At 40.2% G+C, this 20,533-nt stretch overlaps 1 protein-coding gene across 3 annotated transcripts in view; it reads left to right on the forward strand.

Annotated features, from left to right (window-relative positions):
- trim37.S (tripartite motif containing 37 S homeolog) overlaps positions 1–20,533 on the forward strand; it is a 45,911-nt gene that overhangs the window by 22,501 nt on the left and 2,877 nt on the right. For 2 of the 3 annotated variants that reach the window (XM_018249655.2, XM_041584107.1), the window contains 8 exons: positions 1,771–1,910; positions 2,520–2,608; positions 3,629–3,823; positions 11,784–12,089; positions 13,442–13,576; positions 16,004–16,175; positions 16,791–16,915; positions 19,895–20,044. In XM_018249655.2, coding sequence (XP_018105144.1) covers positions 1,771–1,910; positions 2,520–2,608; positions 3,629–3,823; positions 11,784–12,089; positions 13,442–13,576; positions 16,004–16,175; positions 16,791–16,915; positions 19,895–20,044 — 1,312 coding nt within the window. The remainder of the gene's footprint in view (positions 1–1,770; positions 1,911–2,519; positions 2,609–3,628; positions 3,824–11,783; positions 12,090–13,441; positions 13,577–16,003; positions 16,176–16,790; positions 16,916–19,894; positions 20,045–20,533) is intronic. The other variant, XM_018249656.2, reaches the window with a different exon arrangement.

Consider the following 20,533-nt stretch of genomic DNA (forward strand, 5'->3'; position numbering starts at 1 on the left):
GGTTATTTGCCAGGGGCGTTAAGGGTGAAGGGGTAGACATCAGGCCAAATCTCCTCCGTGAGGCTGTCCACAGATGTAGCATTTCTATAGTTATTGGAGAAGCATCGGGTATATTGTGATATGGTATCTTTGATAACCACATCAATTGTTGCGGTAGATATGGGTACAGTAAGTCATCCTCCATCTGAACCCAAAGTGGTGCAAAGGGCCCTGCATGAGGTGGAGCTAACTGCGCGAGGCGGGCTGCCCAGTAATACTTGATGAGGTGCGGTACTGATAGGCCCCCATTGGCTTTGTGTAGGCTCATAGTTTGTTTGGATATTCTTGGATGTTTATTCTGCCAAATAAAAGCATTCATCTTAGATTGTAGCATGTACAAGTCCTGTAAAGGTACTTTAATCGGTAACGTTCTAAAGAAATAGTCTGTATTTTGTCTGGGCATAACCTGGGGCTTTGCAAGTTGGAGTGTAATTTAGATTCCAGAGAAATACCCAAATTTTCATTCAGGTGAAAAAGAGGTGGTATTAACAGTTTTTGTAAATCACACTCAATGATTTCCAGGAGAATGATCTCTTGTTCCTCCTGGAAGTTAGCTTTCCAATGACTACTTTTAAATTTGGTGGTTTTCTGTATGCCAGGAGGGGAAATTAAGGTAATATATACAGCATTGTGTCCTCTTTTTATGAGCATTTTCATTAGTTTGTGCAAGGTCTACAGATATGGAAGTGGAGACCGGGTGTATAAAGCATGGTTCAAAAACCATACCATTACAGACAGCCTCTTATGGAAGATACATTTTATATCCTAAATTAATTGACTGTGGGCTGTACAGGTAACAACCTCTGAGCTGGTGAAAACAAGTCTAAAATAATATTTTACAGTACTGCCCTGGTTCAGTCTCTTGTTTCATTGACTGAATATGAAAATTATTATAATTAGGGATTGGTGAATATTTTCGCCTTGTTTCACCATGGAAATGATGGCCATATGGACATGTATGGCATTGCACATCAAAAAAAAAGACACACGTCAAAAAATTTTTGCCGTGTGCCAACATTTTTTGGACTCCCATAGATTTTAATGCCTGTTGCCAACAATTCGCCACCGGAGAATTTCTGGCGAAACAAAACAGGTCAAATTCACCCAAGCCTAATTATAATGTGTCAGGCTGTAACAGTTTGCAACAGTCGGTAACAAACATTAATAAGCGGGTTCTACGGAAAAGAAAACAAATTGGTTTTTAAAATGTACAATTTTGAAAGATAATTGAAAGAAAATCGAAGCTATTGAGTCATTTGTGGGTTACTGCTTGAAGGTGAACTATAGTACGCCCGCCTGCACCCGGCTGCGCCCTCCATTTATAAACCGGCGCTGCCCTGCCAATGAGGTAAAAAAATGGTTGGGGCAGGCGCGCACAGTGTAAGGTCACAGGCAGAAGAGCTCAACCCAAACCTGGTTTTTTACTTATGTGACCCCATCCTTCATTTGTTTTCTTGAGTGAATTATTTTACCTGTACAGATAAGTCAGCTGATGAAAGCACGAATAATTTGATTTCAGTCACCAGAGAAATGGTAGTAGTTAATGACGTAAAAAAACCAACCACAGAAGTTGTATATATATTTGTGTTTTTCTTTTGCATTTCCCTTCACATAAGTGCTGGTGTAGTTTGTCAGTAGTGCATGGCCTCTAAAATCTATACTTAAATCTGTTGCTATAGTTCACATTGGATCCACTAATTCTCCAGTCTCTAATAACTATTTCTTTACTAGCAGCAGGATTTGTCTGATGGCGACCTGGATGTGGATTTGGCTGGGGAGGATGAAGTGAACCATTTAGAGGGCAGCTGTTCTTCTGCAAGTTCCACTGCCACCAGCATCACAGAGGAAAATGATATAGATGAGGAAACCATGTAAGTTAATATAAGTGGACAGAAATCATGGTGATCAGTGGGCAGCATCTATTGAAAGGCAACATGTTATGAAGAAACTATTATGGTTTATAAGAAATTAACCTAGCAGAAGCAAGGTCCTGATCTCTCGCAAACTGGAAATCTATTTGCCAGTAAAAGCTCTTAAGCCCCTCCAGACCCAGATGTGAGTTTATTGGCCAGTGTATGGATATAATTAATATATCAACTAGGCACATTTGAAAATCCCATTAAATCTTTCCTTTCTCCTCAAATTCTTTCATTTCTGTCAATTGGTTTATGCAGCAGTTTTGCAAAGGTACAATATTAGTGGACAAACGTTCATGCATGTTAAAACCTGATTGGACACCTCACAAATAATATCCCAATATCCTACTCTGTCCTATATGTGCAAATTACTGCACTAGTAAAAAGATATTAAAATATAAAATCCCAACTTATGTTATTGCTGTAGAATATTGTACTTTTTTGTCCTACAATAAAATATCTAATATTCTTAACAATTTGGGATAAGAAAGCTACTGTTTTTATAGATATCCCCTCTAATAAAAGACTGGTAGCATGACAATAAAGCATGTTCTGTATTTTCAGGTCAGGGGAGAATGATGTTGAGTATGGAAGCAATATGGATTTAGAAGAAGGAGAATTAATGGAAGATCCATCTATTGTTGGGGCTGATGGTAAGGCTTAAAACGAGCATAAAATGGACACGCTTTTTGTTTAATACACTAACCAGAGAATCTATTTTCAACACCAAGTATACTGCAACATTTAGTGTTGTAAGTGTATAACCATATGCTGTTTGCATTTTATTTACTCTGGAACATTGGTTGTCCTTTTGTTTTCTGACCAATGGTTAAGTTATAAAAATCTAAATTTCACAATTTCTGTTCTTTTATAAATTAAATATTTAACTATCTGTCAAGTTTCTTTTACTATACTGTGTAGTACAAGACGAAACAGCACCACCTTCTTTTTAAAAATAAAATGCCTTTATTGGAACCCTTTAGGGCATTACAGCAACGTTTCGGGTCACACCTGACCCTTTGTCAAGCTTAACTGACATTTTACAACACACCTATTTATACCCCCACCTCTCCACCTAGTGGTTGATACATAACATGTGATAGGTAACATATTAACCTTTTCAAATATCCAACAATGTTTCCAACATATTAACCTTTTTAAATATCCAACAATGTTTCCAATTGTATATACAAGGTAGTCAGCACAGCCTCCTGGCTTTTTCTTTCTTGTGGTGCAAGTTATCCAGTGGCCACTTTTCCACGGGTATACACTTTGTAGTACAAGACGAAACAGCACCACCTTCTTTTTAAAAATAAAATGCCTTTATTGGAACCCTTTAGGCATTACAGCAACGTTTCGGGTCACACCTGACCCTTTGTCAAGCTTAACTGACATTTTACAACACACCTATTTATACCCCCACCTCTCCACCTAGTGGTTGATACATAACATGTGATAGGTACTATACTGGTCCATATGTTTAAAGAACTTTAATTATAGACTTAAAACTATATGCAAATTCTTGTTCATATGTAGAAACATTAGTCTCTACAATACAGTGTTTATTTTTGGTATTTATTCTGTTTTGCAGCTCCTGTTCGTTAGCTATTTAAATGACCAAGGACTAAAGCAAAGCTGATCTTTTAGAAACGTTTTTTGTCTTTATTTTAAAGCAGGTGGACATGGTTATGGCAGTGGGAGAAGCTCAAGGCGCACAGGAAGCAATATTGGGTCCACTAGCAGCAGCAGTTTGTTGGACTTGGATCCTCTGATTTTCATTCACTTGCTAGACCTTAAAGATAGAAATAGTATGGAAAATCTTTGGAGCCTTCAGCCAAGACCACCAACATCTATTCTGCAGGCTTCAGGTACTTGCCAATGAATAATAGTATTGAATGTTATTAAACATATAATTTGTGTCTTCACTTACAGATCCGTTCAGTTCTAACTGCAAGCAATCTTGGGCTTCATGACTGCCCTTCAGATTTGCCTGTCTGCCTGCATGCATAGCTGTGCACACACTTAACTTGATTTTCAAGGGTGCATACACTTCCTGATTTTCAAGGGTGCATACACTTCCTGGCTGCTTGAGAAACCAAATAGTATCCAGTGACTTTGTATGGAAGGAGCACACCTATGGCCAATGCCTTTTCAATCCATTTAACAGCACACGTTTTCATGGGAAACCCTCTTTCCTCAGGTGCAATTCACACTCAATGAAATCATATACTTAAATACATTCCTTAACATGTGACACCATCATGTGACCCATTAACCCCTTAGTGTTTTAAATAGCACAACACATTGGTATTTAACTCATAGTCCATAATTCAGTCCATATTCAACCATCATAGGATATCCAGTAGATTATGCATTTTAGTCCATTACCTAGAACAATACAATAATAAGTTATCTAAAACACTCCTTAATTTGTTTTGCACAAAAAATCCGTTCCCATAATTTTCATAAAAAACATCACAAGGTAAAACTTTCAGAAAGAGACACCATTTTTTTTTATCGACACAGCTTCTCTAATAGTTCTTTCTGGATATTACTTCCTCTAGGCAAATTCACATGTTCTAATACCATCCATCTGATTTGGGCCACTGAATGTTTGTTATAAAAATGTTTTGCAACTGATAATTCAGTTTCAAATTTTTCTCCCTTTTTTTTTTTTTTCTCTAAGTCATCTTGGGGGATACAGGGACAGTGGGTATAGCTGGTACCTCCAGGAGGGCAGGACACAACAATAGGAAAAACTTAGCCCCTCCTCTACTGGCTATACCCCCAGCAGGCGGAGCTTAGATCAGTTTTTGTTGTGTCCTCAGGAGGATAGGACGTATGATTTTACTCTGTTTATTATTTTCATTTTTTGTCAGTTGCTTGACACCAGGGAATGCCCAGGCCCTCTACACTGAGCAGAGGTTACCAATAGGCATTCCCCAACGTGGGACCTGTTCTCCGAAGTTCTTATGTGTAAGACCATCCAGTCTCATATAGTTTCCCCTCTTTTAGGTGGAAACTGACTGGCCGGAGAACAGAGGAGAAGACCCAGGACTCTGTGAGTATAGCTGTCCTCTTCTCCTCTATATTCCCTCTCTCTATGTATTAGAAAAGAGGTCTGATAAGGGCTGCCTGCAGAGTTGACCGGGTTAACTGGACTGTTAACTCCTCCCTCCCCTCCCTCCTCCTACAATGTGCACAAGACCGGCTCCCCTGTGTCTTTTAACAGTGGGTTGGCTGAATAGCGCCGCACTGCTGTTTGAACAGTGCGAGGAGGAGTGACATTACTATTTTGGTGCGGGGGCATTGAAGACGCTTCCCTCTGGGAAGCAGCTTACAGAGTGCGCAGCACTGAGGGAGGACGAGCGCATATAGCTTTGGCGCCTTTCGTCCATAGTCTCGCGCGATCTCAGCGCTACGTCACTTGCGGCCGCCATTTTGTTTTGCCGCACCGGAGCTTCAATAGGCACACACCATAGCGCAACAGCAGCTCTCTAGTAAAAGGCAGCCGTTACAGCTCTCTAGCCCTCCAGAGCCTCATATCCACAGCGGGAGACGCAGTAGCAGCCTGAATTCTCTGCAGGGTTCCCAGGGAGAGCATCCTCTGCTGGTCCTTACCAAGCACGCCTGAGCTAAGATATTATATATATATATATATATCTATCTATTGCATATATACTGTAGTGTCTTAAAGTTACTACTATTACCATGTCTGAGGGAACTGGTGACAGGCCTTCCTCTAGGGGGGCACCTCCTGCCCAGGTTAGGTATTTAGCCTGTGCCACTTGCCGCAAACGTTTGCCCTCTGGGCACAAGGAACCTTTATGTACTAAGTGCAAGCCGGTGGTTGGTCCTGAATCTCCAGAACCTGCTCCTCCCCAAGCAGAACAGGGCGGCCGAGGGGTACAAGCATCTCCACCTAGAAGCTCTCCACCCCCAGGGCCTTCACATAAACAACCTTCCACTCCAGAGTGGGCATCTCAATTAGCTTCTGGGATACCTATGTTAGCACAATCACTAGACAAACTGCTTTCCTGTCTTGACAAGCCCAAGGGGAGAGTTTCAAAGCGAAGAGCCCCCTCTCCATCCGAGGAAGAAAGCGAGTCTCCCCCCAGAGGTTTTTCACCATTCCTACCAGATTCTGGGGATGAATTTGGGCATTCAGACGGCGAGCTCTTATCAGACTCAGAAAGGGAGGATGAGGATTCACACAAGAATTCCTCAGAATCTGTGGATGCACTCATTACCTCTGTACTTGAAACTCTTCATTTTCAGGACCCAGGGGCATCCTCTGACACGACTAAGAGCCTGTTTAAGCGTCATAGTAAGACTTCGCCTGTTTTTCCTGCTCATGCTCAACTTGATCAGATCATTCAGCAGGAATGGGATACTCCAGAGAGACGTTTTCAAACAAATAGAAAATTTCAAAGACTCTATCCATTTCCTAAGGAGCTTACAGAAAGGTGGTCAATGCCACCTTCAGTGGATCCGCCTGTATCCCGGCTCTCTAAGAACACCGCTCTTCCTGTTCCAGATGCCTCGTCTTTCAGGGATTCGATGGATAAGAAGCTAGAGAGCCTTCTACGTTCCGTGTTCTCAGCTTCAGGCACCTCGCTACGACCTGTCTTAGCTATGGCATGGGTCAGCAGAGCAGTCCAGTCCTGGTCAGACTCCCTACTTAATGCCATTGATTCTGGGACACCCCACCATGAGCTTTCTCAATATGCTTCCCAGATTAAGGAAGCGAATGACTACATTTGTGAGGCTTCACTAGACGCACTGCAGGTCATCAGCAGATCATCGGCACTTTCTGTGGCAGCCCGCAGATCACTTTGGATGAAACTCTGGTCAGCAGACCTTTCCTCTAAAAAGTCTCTAACCTCCATTCCCTTTAAGGGCAAACTTCTGTTCGGTCCTGACTTGGACAAGATTATCAGTCAAGCAACAGGGGGCAAGAGCACCCTACTACCTCAACCTAAAGCTCGGCCCTCCTTCCGCAGGGGAAGGAATTTTCGTGGCTCCCAAACCAAGCACTCGAGATCTTCTCCTCCTCGACAATCCTTTGCAAGCCGGGGACGTTTTAGCGGTAAGCAGAGATCTTCATGGCAAAACAAAAAACACATCACTAAGACAGGAGACAAGACCGCCTCAGCATGACTGCATCTGCGCTTCGGCAGTCACAGGGCCGATAGGGGGCAGGCTCGGCAATTTTTCCAGAGTATGGACCACAATCATTCAAGACTCATGGATCCACGAGGTAGTAACCCAGGGATACCATCTAGAGTTTGCCTCAAGCCCCCCCCCATCGTTTCTTCATGTCCAGACTGCCACAGAACTCAGACAAGAAGACAGCCTTCCTGGGCGCAATCTCGTCTCTTGCAAGGGCGCAGGTAATCATTCCCGTACCGGTCACAGAACTTTTCAAGGGCTACTATTCGAACCTCTTTGTAGTACCCAAGAAAGACGGATCGGTAAGACCCATTTTGGACCTCAAAGAATTAAACAAATTTCTTCGTCATCGAAGATTCAAGATGGAGTCTCTCAGATCTGTCATTGCTGCGATGTCCCCGGGGGAATTCCTGATTTCTCTAGACATAAAGGATGCCTACCTTCATGTTCCCATTTTCCCACCGCATCAGAAATATTTGAGATTTGCTTTCCAAAATTGCCACTATCAGTTCACAAGCCTCCCCTTCGGGCTAATGTCCGCTCCGAGGGTCTTCACAAAGATCATGGCAGCAGCAACTGCAGTGATTCGCAATGCAGGAGTTTCCATTACACCTTACCTGGACGACCTGCTGATCAAGGCTCCCTCCTCCACGGAAGCTCAGAGATCTCTCCAAATATCCATGGACAAGCTCCAGGAACTAGGCTGGGTCCTAAATCTAGAAAAATCTTCCCTTATGCCAAGCCAATCCATGGTCTTCCTCGGCATGCAATTCAATACACAAACTCAGAGAATTTATCTACCTCAAGAAAAGATCTGTCATCTCCAAGCCTTAGTAAAGTCGCTCCTCCAGAGGTCTCAGCACTCAGTCAAATTCTGTATGAGGGTGTTAGGGGTCATGGTATCCACCATAGAAGCAGTACCTTTCGCCCAATTCCATCTACGGGAGCTCCAGTGGAATATTCTGAGGTTTTGGAAGAGGAAATCACTTTTTCAAGAGATTCGACTTTCCAGCAAGACGAGGGCGTCTCTCCTCTGGTGGTTGGACCACACCCATCTGTCCCGGGGCAGACCTATGGGAGAACCGACATGGCGCATACTCACGACGGACGCGAGTCTTTTCGGTTGGGGAGCAGTTTTCGAGGGCCACTCTGCTCAGGGTCAGTGGAACTCCCGGGAAGTGAGATTACAAATCAACCTGCTCGAGATTCGTGCAATCCGCCTTGCCCTAATCCATTGGCAACAGATTCTACAAGGTCAAGCCGTAAAGATACAGTCTGACAACGCCACAGCGGTGGCCTATATCAACCACCAGGGGGGCACAAGAAGCAGAGGAGCTCTAGACGAAGTCAATCTCATCTTCAAGTGGGCCGAGTCTCATCAGACCCATCTGTCAGCCATTTACATCCCAGGACTGCTAAACTGGGAAGCAGATTATCTAAGCAGACAATCCCTAGACCCAGGGGAGTGGTCATTGAAGGAGGAGATCTTCCAAGAGATAATACAGAGGTGGGGCATCCCAGAGGTGGACTTAATGGCGACCAGGCACAACCGAAAGGTCCCAGCGTTCATAGCTCGATACAGAGATCCACTAGCCATAACAGCAGACGCTCTGACTGCCAAGTGGCAGTTCCACCTGGCCTATGCATTTCCTCCCCTACCTCTCGTACCCAGGACTCTCAGGAAACTTCAGCGAGAGCAGACCACTCTTATCCTCATAGCACCAAGGTGGCCGAGACGCTCCTGGTACACAGACCTTCTCAACATGTCTGTGGCAGAGCCTTGGACCCTACCTCAAGTCCCAGATCTTCTAATGCAAGGTCCGATCCACCATCCAAACCCAACAAATCTAAATTTGACGGCGTGGCTCTTGAAACCAAGATTCTAACCCAGAAGGGTTTTTCCAAGGCAGTAGCTAACACCATGTGCGCAGCCAGAAAGCCTGTCTCGGCAAGGACTTACCATAGAGTCTGGTCTACCTATCACCAATGGTGTGTACGTCAAAAGTTGCAATTCAAAAGGTTCTCTATTCCAAACATACTAGAGTTCCTGCAAGAGGGTCTCTCAATGGGTCTTTCCCTTGGCTCGCTTAAGTCACAAGTCTCCGCTTTATCTGTCCTTTTTCAAGAATGGATTGCTCTTTTGCCTGATGTCAAGACCTTTATGCAGGGAGTATCACATTTGGCTCCTCCAGTTCGTCCACCAGCTCCTCTATGGGATCTCACCCTAGTCCTACGAGCCCTCCAAGACCCTCCTTTCGAGCCATTAGGATCTGTACCGCTTCTCTGGCTTACCTGGAAAACTGTCTTCCTCCTCGCCATTGCCTCTGCGAGACGTGTTTCAGAGCTCAGTGCACTGTCATGCAAACCACCTTTCCTCGTTTTTCACCACGATAGAGCAGTCCTACGCACCATTCCATCCTTTTTGCCTAAGGTGGTATCTGATTTTCACCTAAACCAGGAGATTACAATTCCAACCTTCTGCCCTTCACCTTCTAATCCTAAGGAGAAGGCTCTACATACACTGGATCCTGTTCGAGCTCTAAAGTTTTACCTACACAGAGTCCGAGACTTTCGCAAGGTGGATTCCTTACTGGTCATTCCTTCAGGCTCCCACCAGGGAGGTGCGGCCACAAAATCATCCATTTCACGCTGGATCAAGCAGACGATTCATCGAGCCTACGTGGCACGTGGAAGGACGCCACCGCCCAGACTCACAGCCCATTCTACTAGGGGAATGAGTACGTCCTGGGCATTCAGGAACCAAGCATCAGCAGAGCAGCTGTGCAAGGCAGCTACGTGGACATCTGTCCACTCTTTTTCAAAGTTTTACCATTTCGATACCTTTGCGGCTCCTGACACTCGCTTTGGCAAAAGAGTACTTCAAGCCGCTGTGGTTACTTCCACCTAGGCCTCACTCTCCCTCCCGGAGTTTTTTAAGGGGACAGCTTTGGTACGTCCCCACTGTCCCTGTATCCCCCAAGATGACTTAGAGAAAAGGAGATTTTGTGTACTCACCGTTAAATCTTTTTCTCTTGGTCACTTGGGGGACACAGGGCTTCCCTCCCTAGACTGAGGCCCTCATTTTTTCCGTCAGACATGTTATGTTAATTCTAAATTGTACGGTTAATAAAAATTTTTCCTGTTGACTTTGGAACAAACTGATCTAAGCTCCGCCTGCTGGGGGTATAGCCAGTAGAGGAGGGGCTAAGTTTTTCCTATTGTTGTGTCCTGCCCTCCTGGAGGTACCAGCTATACCCACTGTCCCTGTGTCCCCCAAGTGACCAAGAGAAAAAGATTTAACGGTGAGTACACAAAATCTCCTTTTTTTTTTTTTTTTTTTTTTTTTTTTTACTTTTTTCTTCCACTTCTGGTGTATATCTTGTGTATATTACTTTTATGTTCATTTAGATGTACCCATACTGCTCTAGATTTTGGTCCCACATACACATCCACATGGGCATTTTATGAAGTAAACAACCGCTGAGCTATTGCATGTAAAATGTCCATTGATTTTCATTGGAGTGCCCTTGGTTGGGTGTGCTATAGTGTCCCCACGAATGATGCCATTGTATTGAGAGCCATCACCACAGCCAAAAGTACCCAATTTCAATGATGCCATTAAACCAGTTTTCTTTTCCTTTTGCAACAACTTTTTGGATGTCATTTGTCCTATTGATTTCCCCCGTCAGTAGGAAAACAAAGGAATCCCTTTAAATACTTTTCTTAACTCACAAACCCTTTGGAGCACTTTCCAATGTTTTAATATTACACGTTTCACAGTAGGTGTTAAGTTACCATAAGTTGTTACAAAAGGAATTCTCTGTGTTTTATGTTTATTATTCTTTCTTGTTCTCTTAAGCAGTTCTACCATTCTGAATTCTTTGACCTGATCTAATTCACTCCAAAGGGATCGTGAGTTATGAAAAGTATTTAAAGAGATTCCTTTGTTTTTACTGTTTCATGCCTGGACTATTTGATTACCAATGTGGCCAACTGATCTAGTGATGTAAAGTCAAGTTTGCCAGATGTGTGGATCTGCCTGCGGCTGTTTATTGTTATTTTGCCATAAAACCAAAACAAAATTGGTGTCTGCCATGTTTGCAATCAGTTGAATTTGTTTTTTTTTTTTGCTTTACTGATCAAGCAAAGCTTCCATCCTATTTGCATGCTATTATATTGCTTGACTGGAATGTTTAAGTATATATGGCAATATATAAACTGAGTAGCAATTATAATTGTAAGAAACTTATTTGTATTAAATATGAGGTTTGGTGAATTTTATACAGTCTCAAACAAGGTTCTTTTCTTTCTTTCTTTTTTAAAATAAGTATATATGGCTGTGATTACTAGTGGTGTGTAAAACTTCAATAACTCCAGGTAGATTAACTTTTAAAATATCTTGTGGTTTCTCTTACCAGGGACTGGGGTTTCATGTAGAAATTTTTCTTAACTCTTCCTTTGCCATTTCAATGTTTTTGGAGAACAGTCATTCCCCTGTTTTGTTGTCTTTAATTATATTCATCAGGAGATATTTCTCTTCCATTGATACCTTTTTTCCCTAATTTGGTTATATCGATGTATAGCAATAGAAGCTGAAACAAACCGTTTTAACTTTGAATTATACAATATCATTGTTTTTGTTTTTTTTCTTCTAAGCTTCATGTTCTCGTAAAGATAGGGACCAAAGACGACAACAGACGTCCTGGCGTGTTTCCCCAGATCTGAAAATGCTAAAGCGGTACAAGTCTCAGGTGCTGGAAGTACGTAGCAAGCTGTCCGCTGTTAAGAGCCAGTTGTGTGAAGTAAGAAACAACAATACTGCAGTCTCTGAGAACCACTCTGGGTGTTCGGCGGACCTGGACTCACTAACAAGTAACAGTGCAGAGGGATGCACCAAGTTACAAGAGTTGGGTATGGAGCTTCTTAGAAAGTCTTCTCTTGCAAGCTGTTATGTGAGAAGCGGTAAGTGTTTGAGAAGAACAAATGTGTATATTTAAAAAAAATATGACATCCACTTTTATTTTCAGGCCAGACATTTTTATAGCTACATGTTTGCTTAGCACTGCTGGAATTAAGGTCAGAAATCTAGTTTTTAGACTTTGTGTTTCAGGCTACTTATTCAGTGAATAATAGTGTTAATTTTGAAGCCATGTCTGGTTTCAAGTAACCCCTTTAACCCTGGAATAAGATTTAAGGATTTAGATGGATTTTGCTAAAATAAACATTTTGCTTCCTCCACTTGTTAACTTATTTGTGGTCTAGCAGCACCTCCTGTCCTGGAGCTCCTGCAGCAGTGAAGTCAGGCTTGAGGTTGGCCAGGTACCTATACCTATGGAGCTATTAAACATTGCCTGTAATCTAAGGATATTCTAAAATAACTTGCAAGTGGTTTTAATTTTTTATTATTTGTTGTTTTTTAGTTGTTTAGCTTTATTATTCAGCCACTCTCCAGTTTGCAATTAAGATTGTTGCTTGGATCCAAAATTACCCTAGCAACCATGATTTGATTTTAATAAGAGACTCAAATATGAACAGGAGAGGCCTGTATAGAAAGATGAGCAATAAACACTATCAATAATAAGACGTTTGTAGCCTTACAGAGCATTTGTTTTTGTTTTTTTTTTAGATGGGGTCAGTGACCCTTATTTGAAAGCTGGAAAGAGTCAGAAGTAGAAGGCACATGATTTAAAAACTATAAAAATGATATAATGAGAACCAATTTAAAAGTTGATATAGAACTGACTATTCTATAACATTCTAAAAGTTAAATACAATTTCAACTTTTTTTTCTGGTCCACCTTGCACAGAACTGATGATTCTAGTATCCTATGTTACCAGAGTCTGTCTCCATTTATTATATATGGATATATTAGGGCTTATTAAAGTGATACTAAACTAAGACTGTTTGGTATTGGGGACAGTATTTCTGCATCTGTAAAAATGAGCAGTATGCTGTGTCAGAATCTCTTTCTAACGATAGGTTAAGTGCCTGCTTGTATGTTACGTTTTGGAGGAACATGCACAAACACACTGCCAAAGTTGGAATCAAACGCAGGACCCCAGTATTCCTACACAATAGTGTGGAGTCTAAAAGGAGAAAGGGGAAGAATGTCCTTAACTTAGGTTTACAACATTTTCACTGTGATTAACCCTTCCTGTTTGTAAATTCCTTCATAGCCTCTTTGTCCAGTATATATTTACTGCTTTTAGTTTTCCCCTAATACTAAATCTGTAGTTGAGCATTCTTTCTTTTGCCACCCTGGATGTTACTGTTGAATTATAATTAAAAGGCAACTCTGTTTACTGTTTTGCAGCAAGCAGTAAGAAAAGCAATTCCCCCAAGCACTCCCGGTCAGGGGAGAAAGCAGGTGCCCTATCTTTGCGGAGAGCAATGGAATGTGGGGAGGGCAGCCATCGTGTCAAGGCAGAAAGTCAGGCAGCATCAGAAGGTACATTTTATGCTCCTTTTCAGTCTATGTATAATTGGTGGCCTTTTTTGCCACTGAGATTTCTTTTTTTTTTTATTCTTTTTTTTTTTTTACGACTTGCCCTTATTGGACTGAGATTTAAATTTGGCACTCGCAGTACACAGAGCCTAAACAGACTCACTATAACACACTGGACTCTGGAACTCAAAGTACTTACATACCACTTGCTAGTTTTAAGCATATTAGAAGACACCAATGAATTCCATAACTGTAAAAGATAATAAAAAGTGAGTGGTTTTTGTAGGTCATATAAATCTAGGGTGTCTACTTATATCTTTACATTTATTTATGTACTGAGAATAGCAGGCTCTGACTTTGCCATTTAAATATATCCATATAAAAATGTATCTATTAGGAGATGTTGAGGGGCTTTTAATAATAATAATAATGCTTTAGTGCCTGATAACTTAAGGTTATGGCACTAAATAGGTAATTTCCTAGAACACCCATGCAATTGCTGTTAGGAATGCTTGAATGGAATCTAACCCCAGTTTAACAAAAGTAAATAGAGCATACAAATTAGCTTGCCAAAAGGCAGCAAAAACCTAGCAAGTGGTTAATGATTTATCTACTGTTAATTTTATATTTCTAATGTTGTAGTTGCATTGTATCAACTACTAAACATACTATAATTTTATAATTCATTCTCATAAAAAGTGCCTGGCCAGCATACTACATACACAGAATTCAAAGGCAATTAACAGACAAATAAAGAAGCATTTGGTTTAAAGGAACAGTAACCCAAAAAATGCATTTGTTTTAACTTAATTAAAATATAATACACAGTTGCTCTGCATTGGTAAAACCGATCTGTTTGCTTCAGAAGCACTCATACTGTGTAAAGAAACAAGCTGCTGTGTAGCAATGCAGGCAAATGAATTAGGACTAAATGACACAGGTTAAAGGGGTTGCTCACCTTTGATATTCTGAGACAATTTGCAATTTGTTTTCATTTTTTATTACTTGTGTTTTTTGAGTTATTTAGCTTTTTATTCAGCAGCTCTTCAATTTGAATCTTAAGCAATCTGGTAACTAGGGTCCAAATTACCTTAGCAACCATGCATTGGAGAGGCCTGAATAGAAGGATCAATAATAAAAAGTAACAATAAAAATACATCTGTAGCCTTACAGAGCATTTGTTTTTTTAGAAGGGAGTCAGTGACGCCCATTTGAAAGCTGCAAAGAGTCAGAAGAAAACAGCAAATAATAATAAGACTATAAAAAAAAAATAATAAAAACGAATTGAAAAGTTGCTTACATAACATAACAAAAGTTACCTTAAAGGTGAACCACCCCTTTAAGTAGCTAATAACGAATAAGCTCTCTAGAAAACTATTATATTCTACACAGCATATCTGCAATGTTACCTGAGCTTTTTCCCCTTTGAATGACTGCCCCACAGCTACAGAGATTTATATACTACAGGTATGGGATCCCTTGTCTGCAGACCCATTATCCAGAAAGCTCAAAATTATGGGAAGGTCATCTCTCTTAGACCCCATTTTAATGGAGTAATAAAAAAAATGTTCCTTTTTCTCTAAGGATAAAATAGTACTTTGTACTTGATGGTAACTAAGCTGTATGAGTCCATATTGTTGGCAAAGCAATCTTAGGGTTTATTAAAGGAAAACTATGCCCCTCAAACAATATAGGTCTCTATAAAAGATATTGCATAAAACAGCTCATAAGTAAAACTCTGCTTCAGGTAAATAAACCATTTTCATAATATACATTTTCTAGTAGTATGTGCCATTGGGTAATACTAAATAGAAAATTGCCATTTTAAAAAATAAGGGCTGCCCCCATGGATCATAGGATTAACGTTGCACACAAACAAAGGTCAAATGAGCCAATAAACAGAGTTGTGTCTTTTGCTTCCACACTTCTTCCTGTTACAGTTAGAGCTGCAGTATTTCTGGTCAGGTGATCTCTGAGGCAGCACAGAGACCATCATGAAATGGGGGTTCAAGGCAAGAGATGAAAAAGGGCAATATTTACTTAAATATATATTGCGGTTTGGTAAGATTCTTTAATATGCCACTTCCTTTATATCAAATTATCTGTTGCTCATGTATTCATTTTAGAGTATAGTTTTCCTTTAAATCCTGGTTTTATTTAATATATAAATATAAATAATTTTTAGTTAAGAATAACAGTATGGTATTCCAAATTAACATAAAGATCCCTTATCTGGTAAACCTCATGTTCTGAGCATTCTGGATAACAGGTCCCATACTACCACTTTCATTTTTTGGTATTACTGTTCCTTTAAGTTTTTAAAAACTGCTTCACCTGTATTTTACCACATCTGGAGATTATAAAAACCCAAGCACCCTAGAAATTCTGGGATTTCTGCATTCCTAACATGAAAGCTGTGTATATTTTAAGGTTGCGTTACTGGTACAAAGAGTGGCAGCAGGCATGGATCACCCAGATCTCTGACAAACAGCAGCCCAGAAATCCCTTCCAGCTCTAAAACAGACGACCGGCAGTCTGAGCTGCTTAGCTCGGAAATACAAGCAATGTGCATGGACAAGAGCAGGAAAGTCGTCAGTTTGGGGTACGTGCACATAAAAAATGTTTCTGATAAAACCTACTAATACTAACTGCTAACATAGCAGTCTCTAACAGGGTTTTTTTTTTCTGTCGGTTGTCTTTAGGCTTTCAATTTTCACATTGTATTTGTTGCCATGCAACCATTTTGCCAATATCCGTTAATAGGTGTTACAGGTAGAAGCCAAATCACAAACATTTTTAACTCTTTCTGAATTTGAAACAACTGCCAAATGCTTTCCTTTTACAAATCAAGACCATCTGATTCTGTGGGGCTGATCTTTACAATTAGACCAATGCAAAACCCATAGCTTAAGATCTAAAAATATATATTTTGTGCTTCAATGAAATGTTATAATGTGAAAAATAATCCAAACCAATTACAACCTAGATCGGTTTTAGTAATCTGGTGTACCATACCCACTGGAATTTGATGTGTATATAATATTGTTCAAATCTGTCTGCTTTGATAAAAGTGCAGTTAAATGATAAAATAGGGTGAACTGCTCAGAATCTTTCTGGTATAACCACTACAGTCTATTATAAATAAGCTCCTGTATGTAGAAAACTGTGCCTGGCTTAACAGAAATGTAATAGTTGTGTATGTTATTTGTCTTTAAAGGCCCAGTTCAAAAGCTTGGAGTGGAAAAGATATTGCACAAATGGGCAGCCTGGACAGTGACGCTGAAGCAGGAGAAATAGCCTCCATGTTATCTGAAATCGCTTCAGTAAGCTATCCTGAAGAAGGTAACAGACGACTTTATTGACTTCCTGTCCACACACAGAAAGGCATTGTTAGCAATGGTTCAATGGTCAAGGATGAATCGGAATCAGTGGTAGTTACTACTACAAAAGTAATTGCCATACCAGAGTCCATTGGTTTGGTTTGCCCTGCCTTTAACTATCACTTATTTCCCCTACTGACACGGCTAATGGTAATGGCACATGGGAGAATTTTTACAGACAATTGTTAGTACAATATTTGTTTCTCTGCAAATTTCTCTCATCCTATTTAGTTTTGCTGGATGCATTATTGCTTTTCTATCATTATTATTATTATTTTAAACAGAAGCGTGTAGTACAGTCTGTTAGCTCATTCCAATATATAGAGAAAGGGGTAGCCATATAAGGGGATTTTCTTTTTACCAATAACTGTATACTACTATAATACATATTAGTTGATAACACTTTTCAAATTAGTCCTTCAATCAGTGCAAGTTTCCCAGTTTAAACATGAGTCAAGCTTGCCCTTCTCTTCTTGTTCGATTGCTCCAATATTATGCACTCTCCTTAGTGAAGTACTAGGAACTGTTTGGAAGTTCTGGTGACCTGGATAGCTGTTAAGAACAATTGCTACATTTCTCTTAAAGGGGATCTATCGCAAAAATGAAAATTTACTGTTAGCTTCAGCATACTGAAGTAAGAAACTTTCTAAATATATCCAATTAAAAGTTCTGTACCGTTTCTGAAATAAAGTTTATCTTCACAATTCCTCTCTCAGCATCTGTTTCTCCTCATACTCTCTTTATTCAGGCGATGGGTGTCTGATGAATGATCCAATATGTTTTTGGGGGGCTCCTTAAAAGATGTATAAGACCTCACTCTATTAAAATGACCAGAAATTCTGTTTCTCTACATGCAGAATTTGTGCAAAAGGCAGTTATTTTGTTAGATTTTGTTTGTACTTGAATCAGTTATTTGAGTGAGCTCTAATACATCTGCAAGGAAATATGCCCCCCCCCCATAATTTATGTTTGATCTAACTGTCAATGACTGGCATTCTGACATCCAGCTCCGGCATGAAGAAAGAATGAAGAGAAACCAATGGTGAGAGAGGAATAGTAAAGATAAACTTGATTATTGCAGAAACAATGCAATTGACTGAAGCTTATATTACATTTTCACAGAACTGACTCCTGTTACATTGTGTTAAAGGAACAATTCAGTGTAAAAATTTAAACTGTAAATAGGCTGTGCAAAATAAAAAATGTTTCTAATATAGTTAGTTAGCCAAAAATGTAATGTATAAAGGCTGGAGTGACTGGATGTCTAATATAATAGCCAGAACACTACTTCCTGCTTTTCAGCTCTATAACTCTATGACTTTAAGGGGGGGGGGCACATGGTACATTTCTGTTCAGTGATTTTGCAAATTATCCTCAGCATTCAGCTCAGATTCAAAAGCAACAGTTATGACCCACGTGCCCCCCTCAAGTCACTGATTGGTTACTGCCTGTAACCAGTCACTAGAAATCAAGAGAGCTGAAAAGCAGGAAGTAGTGTTCTGGCTGTTATATCAGACACCCAGTCACTCCAGCCTTTATACATTGCATATTTGGCTAACTAACTATATTTGGGTCTATTTACCCAGTTTTTATTTTTACACTGAACAATTCCTTTAAGAGTCAAACCCAGAGAAGAGAAACTGATAAACCAAAGCTGCGTTTAATAGTGGTCAGGGATTGTGTTTTGGGGCTGCTGGGTTGTTTAGGACGCTACCCAGCCTGGCACTGCACTGATAGTGGCGCTCTAATACTGTCAATTATTGCATTTATAAAATAACATTAAAACCCTTTGCATGTTTGTAGGGAATGTATTCAAAAATGTCTTAGATATTTGATATTTTCTTTCATGATGTTTTGTTTTTATATTTTGTGGAGGACCCCTTGAATCTCTTCATTTTTCTACAGCTATTATACTAGGGTTTTAGGGGCACAGTGAATGCTGCACCATTAAAGTGACTACATAATCTCTACTGGGTCAAGATTAATGCGGCCATCTTAATTTGCTGCTTAATTTTTAATGTGCCCGGGCATCCTTTCTGCTGCTTGACAGCAGTCTTCTGGATAACGGATCTTTCCGCAATACTAGAAAAACATTAAATAAACTCAATAGGCTTTGCTTCCAATAAGGATTACATATATCTTAGTTTGGATCAAGTACAAGGTACTGTTTTATTATTACAGTGAAAGGGAAATCCTTTTTTAAAATGTGGATTATTGTGATAAAATGGAGTCTATGGGAGCCATTCTGGAGCTTTCTGGATAACGGGTATTCCGTACAACTGATCCCATACCTGTACCATTCAGTAGATCAGAAGTTAGACTTGTTCCATTTCTGTTTAGTACCTCTCATAAATCCCACAGTAAAGTAATATTCACTTGAAAAACAGTCATTTGTGGCCTCCATCTATTCAGTAATCTTGTACGTTTAAGCTTTTTTAAAAGAAATACCGCACTCTTCTATTGTTTCCTTGCTGTGTAAGCAAAAATATAGTCATGATTTTATTTGTTTTCCTAAGTGATTCTCCATATAAAAATGTGCCTTTGTTTTTCTACATGGCTGCATTCTTCCGCCTCTGCACTCGTTTAAATTGCAGTGATAGAGTGTAGCACAGAACTTCTATTAAGGTGCCAGCATCTATCCCTATGTGGAGTGTGAAATTGTGTGTAGGTGTTGGCATTTAGAGAAGGCCTTTCAGTAATATGGTAAGAGACATTTTCACACTTAGTCACTGCTGTCTGATGCGTGACTGTAGCTTTTAGGCTGCTTATAGCATCGGCAGATTAACATTTTCAGTGCTGTTAATAATAGTGCTTAGCTCAGAGATGAAAGAGATGCGAGAGACTTCCATTTCTTCTCCATTTCTTCTCAAATGTTTGCTGCGTTTAACCCCTGTGTGCACACTGTTCTTCTCTCTCTAACGTCTGTTTTGTATTCTGGCAGCTGCTGTGTGCTCCAAACTCGTCCTGCACATATTGCCAGGAATGAGCAGTGACAGCGACATTGAATGTGACACTGAAAATGAAGAACAGGAGGAAAACATTACGTGTGGTGGATTTAATGATTCCTTCACGACACAGGCTCAAGGAGATGGTAGGAAACTGTGCTCTTATCATTGCATCTTTCCTGCGTGGGTTTCCCCAGTCATATACAGCTATGTGCTTCTATTTGTTCATCACACTAGTAACCTGTTCAGTAGTCCAATTCAGCTTTGCTTGCCATTGTGGATTTTCATCTCCTAATGTCTTTGATTTTATTTCATGGCTTTATTGAACATTAATCTCAATGATTTGTGAACCACAGGGCAACTCAAAGCTGAACTCCATATAAACTTTCTGAAAATCAATGAGCTTTGTGCATTACATTTATTGTTTTGGCCCATGCAACTTGTTCAACTGCAAAGTTATACACTTCTTCTCTACTATAAAGTTCATTGTTTGCGTATTGTGATTTGACAATCATTTTAGATCTATAGAGAATATAGAGAAAATACATATAATCGAACTGCAAGTAAAGCTCAGCAGAAGAAAGGTTCAGGTCAGGTGTGTGTGCGCTCCAGATCCGCAGGTCAAGACCAGAAGA

This window comes from Xenopus laevis, chromosome 2S (genome assembly GCF_017654675.1).
Source record: "Xenopus laevis strain J_2021 chromosome 2S, Xenopus_laevis_v10.1, whole genome shotgun sequence".
NCBI lineage: Eukaryota > Metazoa > Chordata > Amphibia > Anura > Pipidae > Xenopus > Xenopus laevis.